Source organism: Eurosta solidaginis, chromosome 1 (genome assembly GCF_040869045.1).
Source record: "Eurosta solidaginis isolate ZX-2024a chromosome 1, ASM4086904v1, whole genome shotgun sequence".
NCBI classification, from domain to species: Eukaryota; Metazoa; Arthropoda; class Insecta; order Diptera; family Tephritidae; genus Eurosta; species Eurosta solidaginis.
Genome location: NC_090319.1, coordinates 300,777,252 through 300,797,395, shown reverse-complemented (window position 1 = coordinate 300,797,395; position 20,144 = coordinate 300,777,252). Strand labels below are relative to the sequence as shown.

The following is a 20,144-nucleotide window of genomic DNA, read 5'->3' as shown; positions in this document are numbered from 1 at the left end:
ATTTTTTACACCAATACAAAGTGAGTTAAGATAAGTACGTGAACTGAGTTTAGTAAAGATATATCGATTTTTGCTCAATTTATCGTGTTAACGGCCGAGCGCAAGGACAGACGGTCGACTGTGTATAAAAACTGGGCGTGGCTTCAACCGATTTCGCCGTTTTTCACAGAGAACAGTTAACGTCCTAGAATCTAAGCCTCTACCAAATTTCACAAGGATTGGTAAATTTTTGTTCGACTTATGGCATTAAAAGTATCCTAGACAAATTAAATGAAAAAGGGCGGAGCCACGCCTATTTTGAAATTTTCTTTTATTTTTGTATTTTGTTGCACCATATCATTACTGGAGTTGAATGTTAACATAATTTACTTATATACTGTAAAGATATTAACTTTTCTTTTAAAATTTGAATTAAAAAAATTTTTTTTTTAAAAAGTGGGCGTGGTCGTTCTCCGATTTCGCTAATTTTTATTAAGCAGACATATAGTAATAAGAGTAACGTTCCTGCCAAATTTCATCATGATATCTTCAACGACTGCCAAATTACAGCTTGCAAAACTTCTAAATTACCTTCTTTTTAAAGTGGGCGGTGCCACGCCCATTGTCCAAAATTTTACTAGTTTTCTATTCTGCGTCATAAGTTCAACTCACCTACCAAGTTTCATTGCTTAATCCACATTTGGTAATGAATTATCGCACTTTTTCGATTTTTCGAAATTTTCGATATCAAAAAGTGGGCGTGGTTATTGTCCGATATCGTTCATTTTAAATAGCGATCTGAGATGAATGCCCAGGAACCTACATACCAAATTTCATCAAGATACCTCAAAATTTACTCAAGTTATCGTGTTAACGGACAGACGGACGGACGGACGGACGGACATGGCTCAATCGAATTTTTTTTCGATACTGATGATTTTGATATATGGAAGTCTATATCTATCTCGATTCCTTTATACCTGTACAACCAACCGTTATCCAATCAAAGTTAATATACTCTGTGAGCTCTGCTCAACTGAGTATAAAAATATAACAATTGTTTTTGTTTTATCGGCCTATTGATAATTCCAGGTTCTATTCGAGCTCCAAGCCAGAACAATAATTTGTATGATAGTTGTTTTTTTTTTTTAATCTTTCTATATTTAAAAAAATTTTTTTATGTTTGAAAGAGAAGATAGAAAATTTTTCAGACACCTGCCATAGTTGCACAGATAGATCCACTTAGAAGGTTGCTAAGCCTTCATCATCAGTACGCTAAATGCCTAGAGCAGCGTGCCTAAAGCGTACTGATGATGAAGGCTTAGCAACTTTCAAAATGGATATATCTGCGAAGCTATGGCAGGTGTCTCAAAAAAACTTTCTACCTTCTATTCCAAAAATAAAAAACAATTTCCTATTATAGAAAAATAAAAAAAAAGAACAATAACAATCATAAAATTTATTTTTCTGGCCTTGAGCTCGAACCGAACCTGGAAAAAAATATAATACAATATACGAGTATAAGAAAATTAGGGGAAATAAAGACAATTTAATGAAATTAAGAATAATGGAGAATAAAAGCTAAAAAAATTTAGAAAAAAAGAACTTTTAAGAAAATTAAGAAAAACTTTAAATGAATTGGAAAAAGTTTAGAAAAAAGTACTAGAATTTTTTACGTTTATTATTTTTGTAAAATGTTCACAAGTTATTTTATGTTAAATTATTATATATGTACAGAAATTAGTAAATTGGAAAAAAACTAAGTTCATATACCTTTTAGCAGACTATTTCAAAACCCCTGACGGTTTATCATCAGCGGTAATAAGAAAAATTTGTATAACTAGCTAAGAAAAATAAGGAAATTTAGAAAAGAATATTGTGATGAGTTAAGAAAATTAAAAAAAAATTAACAGAAATTTAAAAAAATTGCAGAAAATTTAAATAATTATAAAAATTAAGGGTCATTTGAGAAAATTCGAGACTAACACACATCAGTTCATTTATACGTATATAGATTTGCAAAATTAAGAAAAAACAGGTACATATTTTTTAGTAATTCTGAAATACATCAACCCTTTCTGTTTTTAATTTATTCTTCTCTCAAATGCATTTGCCCTTTTCGCCCAGTTTTGTCGTGTACTTACATAGCTTAAACGAGTCTAGAACTAGGCTCCCACCACACCTCGAACGGATCCCCCAGCGGGTTAGGGGGTCAGAATATACCCGCGGTAGGTATGCCTGTCGTAAGAGGCGATTACATTACCAGATATAAGGGGCTGTGTAGCGCAACACTTTCAGGTTGCCAGCGCAATATATAGCTTCTCCAAATCCAATTGTCAACCTCACCCATCCGCGGCGAATCCAGTTTCACTAACAGACGAGGCTCTGGCGACTCCAAGCTCTTCATGGAACTTGGGGGTGGGGAGGGAGGGATGCCCTGAAGGTTTAATGTGGACATATAAATCGTTCCCGAGATGGTCGGGCTAGCACCTTAATGGTGCTGTTGCCAGAGCGTACCGGACCTGTATCCGGCAAAGGACCAACACATCGATAACACTCCCCAAAGCCTTCGGGGAGAAACCTTATCGCTACAACAACAACAACAATCCGTCGGCCATTGTACCATCACATTTTATGCTGGAATTAACTTCTTCAACTTCAGGTGAAAGAATTCACACGATAAGATGTCGGCGGGCACTTTGTTTCCATATTTCGAGCATAATAATAGTTAACAAATACAGAGCGAGAACTTTCGTAAGTAAACTTAATCTCTCGGTATCCAGATCTATTGAGGTACCGTGAGTATGAGTCAGTGTTGAAGTTTGGTTTCCTGGAGTTCTACGGTGTAGAGATCAACCTGATGGTCCTTGTAAATAAACCTTCCTCGTTTTTATTAAAAGTTCGTAATTGAACGTTAATTTAAATTAAACGCCATGTGGGCGTGCTTACGTCCTGTTCGCAATGAAAATCAATTTTATTGTTTAATTTCATTCTAAGATATTAATCAGTAGAATTTTGAAAGTGAAATTTATATATTTTAAATACATATTTTATTTCAAAAAATATTTATACGTTAGGAATTCTTATTTTGAAATAAAATAAAAATACCATAATTTCAATAAAACTATCTAATTAACACTGTTTTCTTAAAAAAATTCATCGCATAAAATGTTTCTTCTTATTCAATTGGTCACGACTAATTTGCTTGAAAACACGCTGTTTTGGGGTTTCGTCATTCATTTGTTTATAGTAACCGAATCCGCCACCGCCTACACGTTTCTCTGGACGTTTGCGCTTTGCACCGACTTTAAGATCCACCACAGGTGGCACTAAGAAACCGAAACTTTTCGCTACTGCTTGCAAGTCTAAAGTATTAATATCGAATATTGTTTTCAATTGATGTGAATCGTAAGCACGTACATAAGCCTTAAAAGCCTCCTTGGCAGATTGGTTGAGGAAATAATTTTTGGAAATAAGTTTCTCCAACTGCGGATAGGATATTTATATTTATTTTTTATGCACTGGTTATTTAAAATAATTTTTGGTATACAAGACTTACTTACCTGTAATTGAATATCTGCAATTTTCGACCAGGAAAATTCAAACTCATTGAGTGGCACTTTGGCTGCTTTTAAATAACGCAAAAATCCCAATTCTTCTGGGCGTAACAAAAGTAAAGCATGACCGGAGCTGCCGGTACCACGCGCAGTACGACCAACGCGATGAATGTATTCCTAAAAAAAATATGTCAAGAACAAAAATTAGTGATTGAGCCTACAATTTCTACCACTTTTAATTAAAATAAAATTAGGAATATTTTTTAACTGCAATCTTACTTTTGGATCATCTGGTGGATCATATTGCACTATCCAATCTACTTGCGGAATGTCCAATCCACGGGCCGCCACATCTGTACATAGTAAAACGCCCTCAAATGCGTTGCAAAATTGGAAGAATGTGGTCGTACGTTTTGTTTGCTTTTGTTTACCCTGAAGTTGAAAAAATTCAAAATCAAGCAATACGTATATTTAATGGTAATGGCGCATAGTCATAGTCGAAATAAAATAGTTCTGAAATTTAGTTACAGCTTTTTTACATAGTTTTCTATGAGCTATCTGTTAAAAAAGCTGCAACCTATTTTATTTGATGGCCCATTATGTTTAACTTACATGTATAGACATCACCGGTAAATCAATATAATTAAATAATTCGTGATGATATTTGACAGACATGCAGGAAGAGAAAAATACCATTATCTTCTTCCTACGATTCTTTTTAAGAAAAGTAAAAAGAACAAGTAAACGTTTTTCCGAAGGACATACGATGTAACCTTGTTCCAAGCCGCTAACAGTTGCTACCTCTTCATGATCATTTACACCAACATAGAAAGGTTCCTTTTTTAATGCCAATTTCGAAAGCGCTTGAATTTTTTCTGTTTGTGTAGCTGAAAACAGCATAGTTTGGCGACGTTCTGGAAAAAAGTTAATCTATAAATCATTCATTTATTTTTTACTAGCTTAATTCATTACTTGGCAGCAGATTAACAATTTGCTTCAGCTCTTCTTCAAATCCAATTTCTAATATTCGGTCCACCTCGTCAACTATCAAGCACTGCAGATTTTTATATAGAAAATCAGGTGAATTTTGCAAGTGATCCAGCAAGCGACCTGGTGTAGCTACTAATATGTTAATACCTCTGCCTAGTTTTTCACTCTCTACCTGACGATTTGAACCACCCATCACTAAACCATAAGTATGATTGTGATGCGCCATTAACTCTTTAAGCACACCAAACGTTTGCATCGACAATTCTCTTGTTGGTGATATAATAATCACTCCAGTGCCGTTTCGTGGCATAAAACGCAATTTGTTAATTAGTTCTACAGCTGGTATAAGAAAAGCTAGGGTTTTGCCTGAACCTGTCTTAGCAGCACCTACTAAATCACGCCCTTCTAACAATGGTGGCAAGGATTTAGCTTGTATTTCGGTCATTTCTGTAAAGCCCATTTCTTCGATCGCTTTTAAGGTAGCTTCGGACACACTACCTTTGAGTGAAGCAAAGGAGCGATCATTTGGATTTCGTGCTGCTGGTACTTGCTCTTTATTGCTAGATATTTCGTTTGAATTTTGTCCACGTTGCTTGTTTTTTGAATGTTTTTGAACACTTTTTGTTTGTTCGTGTTCTTCATCTTCTTTGTTGATACACTCTTCATTATCTGATTAGTGAAAAACGAATACAAGTGTTTGGTTAGTTGATGTTTTAAATGTTTAGAATCTTTTATAACATAGGGAGACTTCAGTATATAAAGCTTATTTCATATGCATGACTCCTTTAAAACATTAACTCGCTTTAAGAAAGCCTCAAATTCGCCTTAGATTTCATCACTACAAATATAGCATTATACAATGTCTTATCTGCAATAATGTGAATACCTTGCTCTTGATCCTCCTCACTTTCGGAATCTGAGTTTACCACTTCTATTTGGCGCTGCTGTTTCTTCTTCGAGACTTTTGCTTTCTTGGCCAGAGGTGCAGGGGCCTCCTGGAAGTCATTATCCATTTCTTCTGCGAAATTACAATTAAAGCAATACGTTAAAAACAAATCGGTGGATATTACAATAAACACAAGTGCTTACCTGCTTCAAAGGAATTTGCATGCTTGGCCAGAAGCGTTTTCCCTTTCTTGGCTGCCAGAACTTTCTTCATTTTCTCACGTTTTTTTATCTTTTGTATTAACAATCTCTCTCGTATAGACATGTTTAATCCTTTCTTTGCAAAAAACTAAATAAAACGCTTAACAAAATACAATAGACCAATCACACGTGTCTGAATTTTGACAACCGTTAATAGAGATGAAAAATAATCGATGACATTATCGATAGTTTGCTTCACAATGAACGCTTTCCGCAAATACAGCAGTTGATGTTTTTTACGCTACATTCACTTTGCGGATGTATTCGCCTATTTTCGACATTTTAATGTGTTTGTTATCATTGTGAATCAAACTAAGTGTGATATCCTAACTGTCAACTGCCTGACAGGATGTTCAATATGGCTACTTTTTAGCGTTTTGACAGGGTGTTCAATATGGCGGCGCATAGGGCCGGCTATCTTCAGCGGGTGATAGAAAGAGGTACAGAATGAGACAACGATAGCCAATTACAAATCATGTGATCCAATCACTTTGGAATTTTGACGTCTATGCAGAAGATATCACACTCAGTTTGATTCACAATGTTTGTTATGAAAACATAAAACGCTTTGACAGTGCCTTAAGGGCCAATTAATGGAGACTTATCCATAACCAGATAAAACAGCTGATCGAACCAACCTTATGGAAATCAATGTAATCGATTAATGGTACCATACCATAAAGCTAAAGCCATAACCATTCCATAGCGAACCAATTGGTTTTTGGTTTTTCGCCATATACATACATAACCTAAAAATATTTCAGTTGGAGAATTTATTAACGTTTTGTAGATTTATATTGTTTTGGATACATTTTGATTCAAGGGCGAATTAATGATGACTTATAACCATAAAGCCATAACCAGATAAATCAGCTGATCGAACCTACCTTATGGAAAGGAATGTAATCGATTAAAGGTGCGTGCACACTAAGCGGCGCGACATGTAGTGGCAGCGGCGCCTCACAGTACGACAAATTTGGCAATTCACATTAAGCGGCAATCGAGCGACAAATTGCGGCAAAAGTTTGAGTTTATTTTTGTTTGCAAAATGGAAGACACTCGCAAGTATACCGTCGAAGCAGAAACATCGTTTTTTGTAGTGATTTTACCAAGCAATGGATAACGTATAATTTGTGAAAACATACATATAATTCCACAAAGGACAAAAAGTGCAAGTAACGGGATTGAAATACCCTAATTATATATTAATATAATTTCCGAAGAATTACAAATCTTGATAAAGCACAACAAGCCATATACAAGGAAAAAATTTGTGCTACGGGATTTTACTTTGCGATATGTGTTAGCTGCTTGGGCACGTCTAAATGTTGCTGGTATATTACCCTTATTCGTTTGTTAACCTGGCGATTTAAGGGGCAATTTAAGGTCCTCTTGCCATCTTTGGAATTGAACGATTCAATTCCCAAAACCCCCAAAACAAAAAAACAAAATGGACGACACAGTTTTTGAAGCTTTAATTATTTCGTTTTTGTGCGAGGAAGAGGAAAGGAAAAGAAAAAGACCGCGGTTATGGTTGCACGACATCTCATCCTCAAGATATGAGGAAGGTGAGTTCCACACTCTTTTGCCAAGATTAAAAAAAGATGGTGCAAAATTCTACACTTACTTTCGCATGACGGAAGAGAAGTTTAAAAAATTGTTAGCCTTAATGCTGCCTCACATTAAAAAAGAGGGCACCTTTTTTAGAAGAGCGATATGTCCGGAAGAAAGACTAATGGTAACCTTGAGGTAAGTTATGCTTGGAATTTTTCTTGGTGATTTTCATGTGGCTGTTGTCATGTTGTTGTGCACTGAAAAAAAATTTTGTGTACAAAGGGATTTTGCACGGATTTATTTTTGATCCCACTCCATTGGTGGACCTGCCAGGGTGATTTCTTATAAGCGAGGCTAAAGGAAGCCAACGCAAAAAGGTGTTTAGCGCAAAAATACTACCCTGCAAAAATGGTTGGATGATGTGGTCCACTTGTGTCATACTGGAGTACTTGGCATTATACTCCACTGTAATGCAGCAATGAACCAACTCATGTTTCTACACGAACATATTGTAAGCCCATCATTGATCGTTTTTAACGATTGTATTCACTACACGATGTTTATTCATGTGGGTACTCCATGGATTACTCTGATGTCATGCTGAGCTGGAGTATATGGTCCAGTCCTAGGTTATGGATCGCACCCACGTTTCGGAAGGACCCGGGGTAATTTTTCGGTTTTTCGTTAACATTTATTGAACAAGTTAAAAGTTTTATTTATTACCTTCGGATTATTAATACTGATGTCAAGACGCGTCGTTTGACACCTTTTTCGATAATTTTGGACGCGTATTAGCAGTCGACCCCTCAACTAGACTTTTACCTTATTTTTTTTAAATCGCGGTCGAAAGCCGCCAACGCGAAAAGGTGTTCTGTGCAAAAACTATGGATAGGGCCCCATATTTCGGACCCTCTTGGGATCGTTTTCTGTTTTTTTTATATATCTTTCGACAGAAATCACCGCTACAAACGGCTTGTAGATAATATATTTCCAGTTAATCCGAAGGATAGTCTTGTTAAGTCAAACATGAAGAAGTTAACATTTTACTAGCTCAGCTCGCCAAATAAGCTTGACAGAATCGGAGAATATCTATGTCAAAAGGCAAGAAGGGATATCAACCGGAAACGTTACAGTTGGGTAGCACAATGAAATATTTGGGTAATGTTTTATAAACGCCGCAATACCAAATGTTTATGAAAAATAACGCCGGGAATATTGAAAATGGGGGCCCGATTCATAGTTTTTCTTTGAACAGAAAACCATGTCTTGTAAAACGTTACCAATATTTTAATAAATTTACAACAGCGCCAACAAATACGCAAATACACTGCAAATTTTTAAATTTTCCTAAAAGCTAACAATATAAACTGTCAAGTAAACTCGAACAGTTTCGATAGATTTTTTCCTAAGTTATGACAGTGCTGGAAATTTTCAGTGGGATATTAGTTCAGGTTCCTACAATTTAGGCGAACTAGCACCCAGCCTGAATGCTTTTAAATTAAAATTTTTTCTTGTCATACTTATGCTGCTACAATTACGAAATTTTTTTATGCTTTCTTGTTTTGATTAATAAGGTTTGGTTAATAAGGCCGTATATGAATATGTCTTTGATTCCAAACTAGAAAAGCGGACGAAACTTTATCGGAAAAGCAAATTACAATAACAATAACTCATATGCGAAGACGAGACCAACATTACACACAAAATAAATGAGCGAAACATGTTTTTGTTCATTTTGAAAATTTTATTTTTCGTGAAGTTTCTTCACAATAAAACAAAAGAAAATAATGAGTGAAAATTATGGATTCCTTTTTGGTTTAAATGACTTCTCCAGGACTTTGATTTTCCTTTTGTATTTATGCACAAATTTTTCCAAAAAAAAAATAAATTTTTGGTTGTTAAAATGGCACAAACCCTAACGAAATTCAATCTGGCTGATTTGTTTTTAACAAACATATTGTATTTTTCTTGTATTTTCTTTGTTTGAATATACATAGTTTACTCACTTACACCAGTACTGAAGCCGTATTAAGAGGGAGCACGATAAAAAATTTAGAAAAAAATACAAGAAAAGTACACGAAAAGGAAGTAGTGTCATATAGGCATGAAATATTTTTCAAATTTAAATCATGCCCTACATTTAACATTTTATGTGTTGCGTTGTGGGACTAAATAGCCGCCTGGTACAACAACATAACATACTTGGGGGTCTTCTTGAACATGTACTCGTGGATCCTCTTCAATATATTCACTGTAAGGATCTTCGAGGTGCTCAATACAACGTTCTTCAACTTGTTGAATATGTACATCTGCCGAGTTTCGCGAACGATCATCGTAGACCTGCTGAGTACTCCTTGAGCTCCTTTCTAAATGTTCATCTTCCACTTCTGACACAATTGAAAAAACTTTATTCTTTGCCTTCAATTGCAAGTCCAAGGGTAAAACTGATTCGGAGTCTGCCATTGCCTTGAAGAAGGAATGTATTGGACTTCCAGTTGCTGTTGATTGCGGTACTTCTGTTTGCCGACTGGTTAAAAAATTTTGTAAAACACTAGCTACTGAAGGTTGCGACTGATGAGTTCTTTTCTTGGCACTAGGAGTTGATGTTCTTGTTGTCGATGAAGAAGTTCGGGGTAGGCTTATAGTATCGTCATCTTGCAAAGGCTCTTCATTAAAGCTCTCATAAGCCGATTCGGACCTTTGCAAATTTGTTTTAGTTTGTCGTTCCTGTATATAAGGGCGGAGAAATTTCATCTGACGCTCATACTTCCACCTTTTACAGGCGGACGCACCATCTCCACTTCTGGCTTTTCGTTTTTTAATATTTCTCGAATAGCTATCCCTTAGAGATTTCCACTTTTCTTTACATAAAGTTTCTAGAAATAACAAAAAAAAAACAATACTCATATTATATCTTTGTTTTTTTTTTCAGATTTCTTGCAACAGGCGATTCATTCAAGACAATTGCGTCTTCTTTTCGATTGGGAAACTCAACAGTAGCAGATATAGTGTATTCCACTTGCAAAGCATTATGGGACGTGTTGTCAGAAGTAGTAATGCCAACACCTAATGAGAGCACATGGAAGAAAATAGAAAGGGAATTTTCTGAAAAATGGAACTATAGTAACTGCATAGGAGCACTCGATGGAAAACATGTGGAGATTTTCGCTCCCCCAAAAACGGGCCCCCTCTTCTTCAATTATAAGAAGTCCTTTTCTGTTGTTCTGCTCGCTCTAGTAGACGCAGACTACAAATTCATTTATGTCAATGTAGGCGATTTGGGGAAAAATAGCGACGCTGGTATATTTTCGCGTTCAGATTTGGCTAGGCGACTGGAAAATAACAGTTTGAATATACCAGGCACAAAAAAATTGCCAGGAACTAACATTGAAATACCACACGTTATAGTTGGTGACGAAGCTTTCCCTTTGAAACCCTATCTTATGCGACCTTATCCTGGCTCACAACTAACCGAAATGAAGAAAAAGGTCTATAATTATAGGCACAGCAGAGTCCGAAGAGTTTCCGAGAATGCGTTCGGAATTTTATCTCAGAAATTTCGAGTGTACTATCGAAAAATATGCCTCAGCCCAGAACACGTAGATAATGTCATCCTGGCCACTTGTGCTCTGCACAACTTTTTAAGAGATGATTCAGTACAGACTTCAGTACAGACTTCCCCGTATAGGAGGTAATTTTGTAAATAACGCCATACAGGTACGGGATAAACTTAAGGACTACTTCAATTCACCTCAAGGAACCGTGTCATGGCAGAATGATATTGCACTACAAGGAACTCGTCGAAGTTAAATTATATAATTTATTTAATAAATTCAAATATATTACTAATGTAAACAACTAATCTAAATTTAACCATATAAAATCGTTCTATCTCGGCAGCTGTTTCAGAAACGCCCTATCTCAGGATTTTATGCATAATGTCAAAATGTATTGAATTTGAGGTCAGATAAGGCGCTTTTAAACAAAATCTGAAATATGGATTTCTTCAAACGTTTTCTGAGATAGGCCGCTTCCGAAACAACTGCCGAAATAAGGTGATTTTCCACACTGCAGTCGCAATGAAGTACAATATTTTTTATGCCACAAATTGGTCAAACGGCTTGATATATTTAATAAATTCAAATACAATATTAAAGTAAAAAACTTTATATCCATATTTAATTTTATAATATATAATATTTTTTATGCCACAAATTGGCCAAACGGCTTGATATATTTAATAAATTCAAATACAATATTAAAGTAAAAAACTTTATATCCATATTTAATTATATATTATATAATATTTTTTATGCCACAAATTGGCCAAATGGCTTGATATATTTAATAAATTCAAATACAATATTAAAGTAAAAAACTTTATATCCATATTTAATTATATATTATATAATATTTTTTATGCCACAAATTGGCCAAACGGCTTGATATATTTAATAAATTCAAATACAATATTAAAGTAAAAAACTTTATATCCATATTTAATTATATATTATATAATATTTTTTATGCCACAAATTGGCCAAACGGCTTGATATAATTAATAAATTCAAATACAATATTAAAGTAAAAAACTTTATATCCATATTTAATTATATAATACTAGCCTTTACCCGCGGCCCCGTCCGCAAGGAGAAATTTAAATATATGGGCTATTCGCATTAGCCTGCTTATCAAGTTATCTGTTTAAAATTTTGTTTTCTGTCTAATGCATTTTATTTTTGTAATTGAGTAAAAAAAAGAACTAAATGAGCTGATAACCTGATAGGATCCCTAATGATTCCGAAATTATTCAGAAAAATCTACGAAATGGTCTCCAAAAGTTCCCGGAATAGTCCCAAAAAAACCCGAAATGACAACGACACGATTCTAGACGTATCCAGAGAACCACACAGAAATGATCCCAGAAGGTGTTCCAAAATGATCCCGAAAAGGTTCCGAAATTACCCTGACGGGCTCCCGGGCGGATCTCAAAAACCATCCAGAAAATATCCAGAAAGGGTCCCTAAATTATCCCGACATACTCCAGAAAAAGTTCCGAAATGGCTCCGAGGGGATCCACGACGGATCGCGAAAACCATACAGAAATGATGCCGAAAGGGTCCGCAAATGATCCCGTATTAGTCGAGAAAAATTCCCGAATTGACCAAGACGGGATCCCGGACGAATCCCAAAAACCATCCAGAAATGATGCCGGTAGGTATCACAAATGATCCCGAAAACCATCCAGAAATGATGCCGAAAGGGTTACCAAATGATCCCGTATAAGTCGCGAAATAGTCCCGAAATGACCCTGATTGGATCCTGGACGGATCCCGAAAACCATCTAGCAATGATGCCGGAAGGTACCTCAAATGAACCCGTATTAGGTTATATGCGTGCCAACTTTCATACAAATCCGTCCAGCCGTTCTTGCGTGATTGAGTCACAAAGACAAACGTCTGGACAAACATCCAAACATCTTAACATCCAAACTTTCCCATTTATAATATATATTAGATTAGATAGATTATACAAGGCGAGTGACTCTAGCTCAACTTCGATCTGGATACTGTAACAGGTTAACCTATACCTATCCAGAATCAACCCCGACATACCAAATGTATGCCCTGCTTGCAATGTGTCCCTACATGACACCAACCATCTCTTTAATTGTAATGTGGAACCAACACCTCTAACACCCCTCACATTATGGTCCACCCCTGTTGAAACAGCAAGTTTCCTTGGACTCCCGTTAGAGGATATTGATCACAATTTGTGATCGGTCACACCTATTGGATGGCGAAGCACTGCTACAACAACAACTATAGTTTCTTGCGCCGACGGCTGCACGATAATGGCAACCGAACTTGGCCCTCCAATAGACGATTTATAAAATAAAAATAAATGTAAGACGCGATAACCTCCGAAGAGATCTAAGGCCGAGCTTCTCTTCCAATTTGCGTCGTGCTCCTCTTGATTTTTCCCTACAAATAGACGAATTAGTTTCTAGAATAAACTGCTATCTTCCCAGACTTTCTGGTTTCTTCAGCTCGCACGACCTGGTACCTTCACCGAACAAATAAACGCAAATTTTGAACGTCTTAGGTGTAAAGTTCGATTACACTGTCACCTTTAAGGCTTTTTTAAGCCATAACAATAATAGCGGAAAGACCACGATTAAACCTTTAGTGTCTTCATTGGCTCCTTGCGCAATTGATTATAGTTTATCACCTGTTGCAACAAATTCATTACCCTCGTTGTAAACTGTCTGTAAGCGTGAATGATTTATTATTTAACTAAAACATGGATATATTCAACGCAACCTCTCGGAAAATGCAAACGCAAGAACAAAAACAGTTTACTCACCATCTGCTCCAATTTCCTTTGAGATTTCGGCCCAAATATTGTTTTTCCTCGTAGTATTCATGTAATGCTCATTTTGTAAATTGTAAAGTTCGGGATAATTACTTATTAAAATAATAAGCTGTTCCTCGTTTATTTGCATTTTGTAAATATATTAAACTACATAGTGTACCTATACCAAGTGTGTTCACTAAGCGATAAACGTCAAAACTACAAACAGCCTCGCTCACCTGATGGAAATCTCAGGTCTAGAGTCGCATTTTTGGTCTCAACGACAACATTTTTGACTACCAATCGTATCGACTTTTTCAATTTTTCAATCATCCGGCGCACTCGGTAATGGTCTCCATTTTGAATTCGCTGTCATTCCGAATCCAGCGAGTGCCTGTCAGAATGCTTGACAGATAAGTCAACACACTTGTACTTGTACACTATGTTAAACTAGGCCAATAATAATATTGTAAACATATTTTGCCGCTCGGTAATTCACACCTAGCGGCAGCAGCACTGCGCGACACTTCCCAAAGCGGCATTTTTGCCTAGTTGATCAAATTTGCTGCGCTGTGCCGGGTCGCGCAGTGCTGCTGACGCTGGGTGTGAATTGCCTCATAAGAATACATGCAAAGAATATTTTGTAGTTCAGTGCAGTGCTGCGTAGTGCAGCCTAATGTGGCCTTACCTTAATGGTGCCATACCATAACGCTAACGCCATAGCCAATCATTTGGTTTTTGGTTTCTCGCCATATCCATAACCTAAAAATATTTGAGTTGGTGAATTTAATAACTTTTTTTAGATTTTCTTCATTGTCTTGGATACGTTATGACTAAGATACTTATTTTTCGTGGAATATGTTTGTAATTTTTTGCGTTTTCATCATTTTTATGAAATTTTCACGATTTTTAGGTTAAGGCACCATTAACCGATCACATTGAGATGGTTATGGATATGGGTATGGTCACGACTATGGCGTTAGGGTTAAGGAAGTTTAATTTGGCTTTAAGACACTTATTTTTTGTGGTTTATTTCTGTAATTTTTTGCATTTTCTTAACTTTTATGAAATTTTCACGATTTTTAGGTTAAGGCACCAATAACTGATGCCAATTTGATATGGATAAGTAAAAGTATGGTTTTGACTATAGCGTTATGACTATGTTACCATTAACTGGCCCTTTATTCGGCCTTTTCGACATTTTAAAGTGTTTGTTTTATGAAAACATAAAACGCATTGACAGCGCCTTAGGTTAACAATATTTCAACCTTTGTCTTGCTAAAATGTCCACTAACTCGGCGCTGATCCCTTCAAAGCGAAACAAATCAGCAAGGCGTGTCTTTGTTATCTTAAGACGCTATCAACACATTTCTTGCCAGCAATACGCAGGTGGTTCCGTTAGGTTTCTTCAGTTATGTAACAAATTCACGGAAATATATAAGGCGGAAAGCGCACCTAAAATGTTACCAGCTTTACTGATTTCATCACCATTGGCTAGATAAACATTTCCATTCAAATAGAACACAAATTCAAAGACAACTTTGCACATAAGTGAGTGCTGGAAGATATGACTGAAATTGCCCACAGCAGATATGGTTGGTTTTCATTAGGTCAAAATGACTGACAAAAAAACTGCCTCAAACTGATCTGATGGTCGTTTTGTGTCAAATGACTCCATTATGGCACATAACTGACTCGAAGTCGATAAAGCATTATTTGGTCTAGTTCCTGGTAAACTTTTGTGATCATTTATTTCACAACTTGTTTGAACATTTCCCGTTGTTTCACACGCTGTGGCATTATTGATTAATGGGACGTCCGTTTAGAGCTGAGTTTAGTTTAATGTGAGATTTGCAAAATCGTTGGGTAATTGCCGTATTCATTATTGGTTGTTGTTGTTGTTGTAGAAATAAGGTTACTACCCGGAGGCTTTGGGGAGTGTTATCGATGTAATGGTCCTTTGCCGGATACAGATCCGGTACACTCCGGTAACACAGCACCATTAAGGTACTAGCCCGACCATCTCGGGAACGATTTATATGGCCACATTAAACCTTCATGCCATCCCTCTCTCCCCACCGGCAAGTTCCATGAGGAGCTTGGGATCGCCAGAACCTCATCTGTTAATGAAACGGGATTCGCCGCTCGAAGGTGAGGTTGAAAATTGGGTTGGAGAAGCTATATCTATATTGAATCCCTTCATTATTGGTCAAATTAATTGCCCCTTTGTAAACAAAATAAACCGCAAACACATTTGACCTTAAGTGACAAGCCGCTTTCATTGATATGACCAGGTTTGTAGTCAAATTTAACCCCGTTAAAACCAAACATCAGCGAAGATATTAATTTGCGGAGGTATAAGTTACTTAGCTGTGAATAAATTTTTGACTTAATTTTTCCTTATAAATGACAAAATCGTTTGAAACTATTGTGAATTCATACAAGTGGCGAATGCTTGAAAACCCTTCACAATAGTAAACAGCCTCGATCACCTGGGGTTAAAACATTTTTTGATTGGATAAATCGTGTGCTAGGGGTTTTCAAACATTTTTGTCAACGACTGGTATATTGCATTATTTATGGATTTTAAAAATGTTTGCTACCTGGCTGCTCATATTTTCTCTATTAGAAGATTTTTAAAAGAGAATATTAATAAGTCGTCTGATTTTCTATAGACACTTTAAAACCAACCAACAGGAATAAATTTTGACTGACCGGTGCTAACTGAGTTTTGATTCAAGCGCGGTATCCTTACTTAATTGGCGCTTAACCGTTTAAGCGGTTATGGCCGTGCTCAGCCAACTGGCGCCAATTGGTTACACCAAGCCAAAAAAAGAAATGTGTTTTCGCTTGTAAGCCAAACGTAAAGAGTGTTCATTTTCTTTATAAAAATTCTTCCGAGATCTGTCCTGCAACCATAGATTAAAGAATTTATTGCCGGGTTCAATTAATGCACGCAGAACATATTTCGAAAGCAGTTTTATAAAGAAAATGAATAATAATAAAGTAAAGTCGATATTTTCAAATAAAGAGACTTTAAATTTGTCTTACATGGGGAAAAGAAAGTAATATAACATAGTCACATTCAAAATATTTTTTGACTGAAAGCTCATTAGGAAATTAGAAAACTGCAACTAAATTAAGAACTTTTTCTATTTTGACTATGACTATGCGCCAATCTCTTCAGCGATCTCTTATGATCAGGATACCGCGCTTTTAGGCCCGGCTTTTCCGTAGTTGGTTCAGCTACGCTTAAACTAAGTTTGCTTAAACTCTATCTAGTCAAATTTAAACTCCAGGGAAACTACTGAGCAGTTTTTCAGTCAGTTTAAGGCCGCCTTTGGGGTATGCTTTTTGTGCGGCGACATTGGTTTTTTTTTATCTAGATAATAAAAAGAGACCGCAACAGCTGGATTTTGTTTACCCAACAAACATGAAAAAAAATTCTCCAGCGAAATATATATATCTAGTTCGGGAAGTGATATCCGACATCATTATTTAACTTTTCTTAAACCAGATAGTTCTCCAGTTGATATCCAACTTCCTTCTCCAATCACTACCAACCTTTGATAAAGTTTGTAAAATTAAAAGTTTTCGAGTTGATCTCCAACATCATTAATATTTTCTAATTATTATCCTAATTTCGAGAGATATTGAGAAATGTACAGTTCTCAAATGTATATTCAACACATTTCTCCAGTTGATGTCCTACATTGCATATCGAGCTGAGGTGGAGTTGAAAAAATCTCCAAGGTGGTACAACCAAAACCAGCAGCTGTTTATTGTGAGAAATAAAAACCTGGATGATAGTAATAATGTTATGGTCCACTTGGGGGAGTAACCTTTGGAACGCACCTAGTGGCTAGTGATGGCAAATAAAAGGTGCCATGGCAATTTTGATCGAAAGGAACACTATGGGTAGCCACGGGGGTGGAAGTGCTGATCTCGAAGAAAAAACACGCTGTTTCCGGAAAAATTTACTTGCGAACTATCTCTTTGTCAATTGATTATATTTTTGATCAATCATAAGGACACATTTTCGAACGCAAAGTTATTAAGCGTTGCAGCAGCAGAGCAGAGCGCATAAGTTGGATGGATTTTAGAGTTGAAAACACGACGCCAGCAAGTGGTTGTAATTACTCATATACACACCCCACATTTGTGCTTAGAGAAAAATTTAAAAAGCATAAAAATGGTTGCAATTTCGTATGCGAAGAGCTACTTGGCATTTTAGCAACAACCACAACAACTCGGGCAAATCATCATATTAACCAAATCGTTTGACGCACCGAAAAATGTTTAAATTCTATGAAAAATATAAGCTGCGTTCATACCAACGGCAACGACAACAATAACATCATCGCCACTAAAATAACAACGAGAAGTAGCACCGCACCTACATTTCGAGCAGCAAAATATTAAAGAAATTGTTGAATACAGCAGCCAGCACCTCGTCGTCGTTCGCCTCACAATTTGTCGATGAATGCGCATGTTAGCAAACAACAAATCTATACAAAAGATAATCTATTGGTAAACCATAAGCAGCGCTGTAACGCCCGCCAATATTTGGCAAAACACACCAGCTCAAACTCGTTGCCGCCAATCGTCTTTTTAACAACAACAACGACAGCAGCAGTTAGCAAATTATGTTTGCTCTTCGTTACATTACTTTTGGATTTCGGCGTATGGAACAAAAAAAAAGGTCGACTATTCAACTAAATGATCCAATTGAACTCAGCAATTTAAACATATCAACACCATCCCCGGACGTACCTCCAACATCAACTGTAGCAACAACAACCAACACATCCAGCCGTGACACTAAGCCCAGCACGAAAGCGATGAGTTCGTTCCGGATACGGAAAATCAAATTTTTTTACCTACCTTTAAATTTAATAAACTTATGTTAGATTCAATAAATAATACTATTTAAAATATACTTAAAATTATGTATATACATGAGTGTAAAGGAAGGGGGGGGGGGGGGGAGGGAATACTTGCCACTTATACCCAGCAGCATTTTGGTTGCTTAAAAACGCTCAAATTTAAAAGTATTCCTTTTATTCGAAAATCAATGTATCGTCGGGAGAAGGGTGTACCCTGGATGGGATTATTCTTGAATAATAATTTGCAAGCCACATTTTCTTTTCCCCTTTATTCGTTTTATCATCATATTTGATATGACATTTTATTAGCTTTCACAATTTTTTTTATCGCATATAACAACAATTATCAATCATATGAAATATTGTTTTGGAATCATTTGTGAATATGATTACGATTAATTTTTCCATCATAATTGGTGCGTAATTCAATATTCTATTATAAACATATTTCATCAGCGGATGGGAGTATCCGGAAGCTCGAAGGTGAACTAATTAAAACCTCAGATAATTGCCGATAGTTAACTTGAACGAGGTGCACACACGACTACAACATCCAACATTATCTATGGACATCATCGTAAATAATGGTAGTGTGATGTTTTAACAAGCGTAACCCATGTAGGATGTTGGAGCCGGAACATATCGAGCTTAAATTACCAGCGGTTCAACCACATCGGAGCTTCCGTACCACGGTCTCATGCACTGTAACCTTTTTTCTTTTTTTTTGGAAGACTTGTCGGCATAATCCTGTTCAACATTTACATAAACGACATATCATCAGCACTGAAATATAGTAAAGTTAGGTTGTTTGCAGATGATGCGCTACTTGAAGTAAATGAAACGGACATTTCAATAGCAAGGAGCAAAATGCAAGAAGATTTGGACTCATTGTATAGATGGCTTTGCACTAATAAACTCAAGCTTGATGTTAACAAAACTAAGTTCATGGTTTTATCTAGGACGACCAATAGAGAATCACTTAATTTTGATCTAAAAATAATGAATACGAGCATTGAGGATGTCAAAATATTAAAGTACTTAGGGATCCTGTTTGACAATAAACTGAGGTTTACAGATCATATTGATTATATTTTTGCCAAAATGGGCAAAAAAATTGGATTTTGGAAGAGATCGTGTAAACTTATTAGTAAGAAATATAAGTTGAAAGTTTATAGATCCATCATAGAACCGCACTTATTATATTGCCCTACAATATTCTTTATTGCCAATGAAACACAAGTAGACAGGTTACAAATTATGCAAAACAAAGCTATGAGATTTATATTGAAAGTGAGGTACGACACTTCCATAAAGAGTATGCTTGATAAACTAAACTGGCTGAGCGTGAAACAGTTGATATTTTACCATAGTATGAAATTTGTATTTTATATCAAGCATGGCAAATTACCAGCCTACCTAAGTGAAAAACTTGTTTATATGAATGAAACCCATTCTTACATAATCAGGGAAAATAATAATTTTAGATTACCTCTTCTCAAAACAGAAATGGACAAGCAAAATATATTTTACAAAGGCCTGAAATGTTTTAATGAACTACCTAATCATGTTAAAAATTGTGAAAACTTAAACAACTTCAAAAAAAGTTTATTAGAATATTGCAAAACCCTTCCAATAAGATAAAATATTTTGTATCTGTATTTCATGTTACTGATCCTTG

General features: G+C 36.0%; 2 protein-coding genes across 3 annotated transcripts; both read right to left on the bottom strand.

Moving 5' to 3' along the window:
• Positions 1-2,917: 2,917 nt before the first annotated feature.
• On the bottom strand, positions 2,918-5,810 carry pit (pitchoune). Its single transcript, XM_067771804.1, has 7 exons — positions 5,616-5,810; positions 5,413-5,544; positions 4,509-5,195; positions 4,149-4,450; positions 3,816-3,968; positions 3,543-3,713; positions 2,918-3,465 (listed from the first exon to the last, which is right to left on the bottom strand). Exons 1-7 carry the CDS (start codon positions 5,734-5,736, stop codon positions 3,136-3,138), a joined length of 1,896 nt encoding a protein of 631 aa, XP_067627905.1. The 5' UTR covers positions 5,737-5,810; the 3' UTR covers positions 2,918-3,135.
• Positions 5,811-9,032: 3,222 nt separating this feature from the next.
• LOC137243739 (uncharacterized) lies at positions 9,033-13,780 on the bottom strand. 2 transcript variants are annotated; one of them, XM_067771786.1, is made up of 2 exons: positions 13,593-13,780; positions 9,033-10,102 (listed from the first exon to the last, which is right to left on the bottom strand). In XM_067771786.1, the coding sequence occupies exons 1-2, from the start codon at positions 13,729-13,731 to the stop codon at positions 9,375-9,377; spliced, it is 867 nt and encodes a 288-aa protein (XP_067627887.1). In that variant the 5' UTR covers positions 13,732-13,780; the 3' UTR covers positions 9,033-9,374. The 2 variants fall into 2 exon arrangements, 1 of the variants encoding a protein (XP_067627887.1); XR_010950595.1 differs by lacking the exon at positions 9,033-10,102 and adding an exon at positions 11,665-13,494 and having other exon boundaries at positions 13,593-13,728.
• Positions 13,781-20,144: the final 6,364 nt, after the last annotated feature.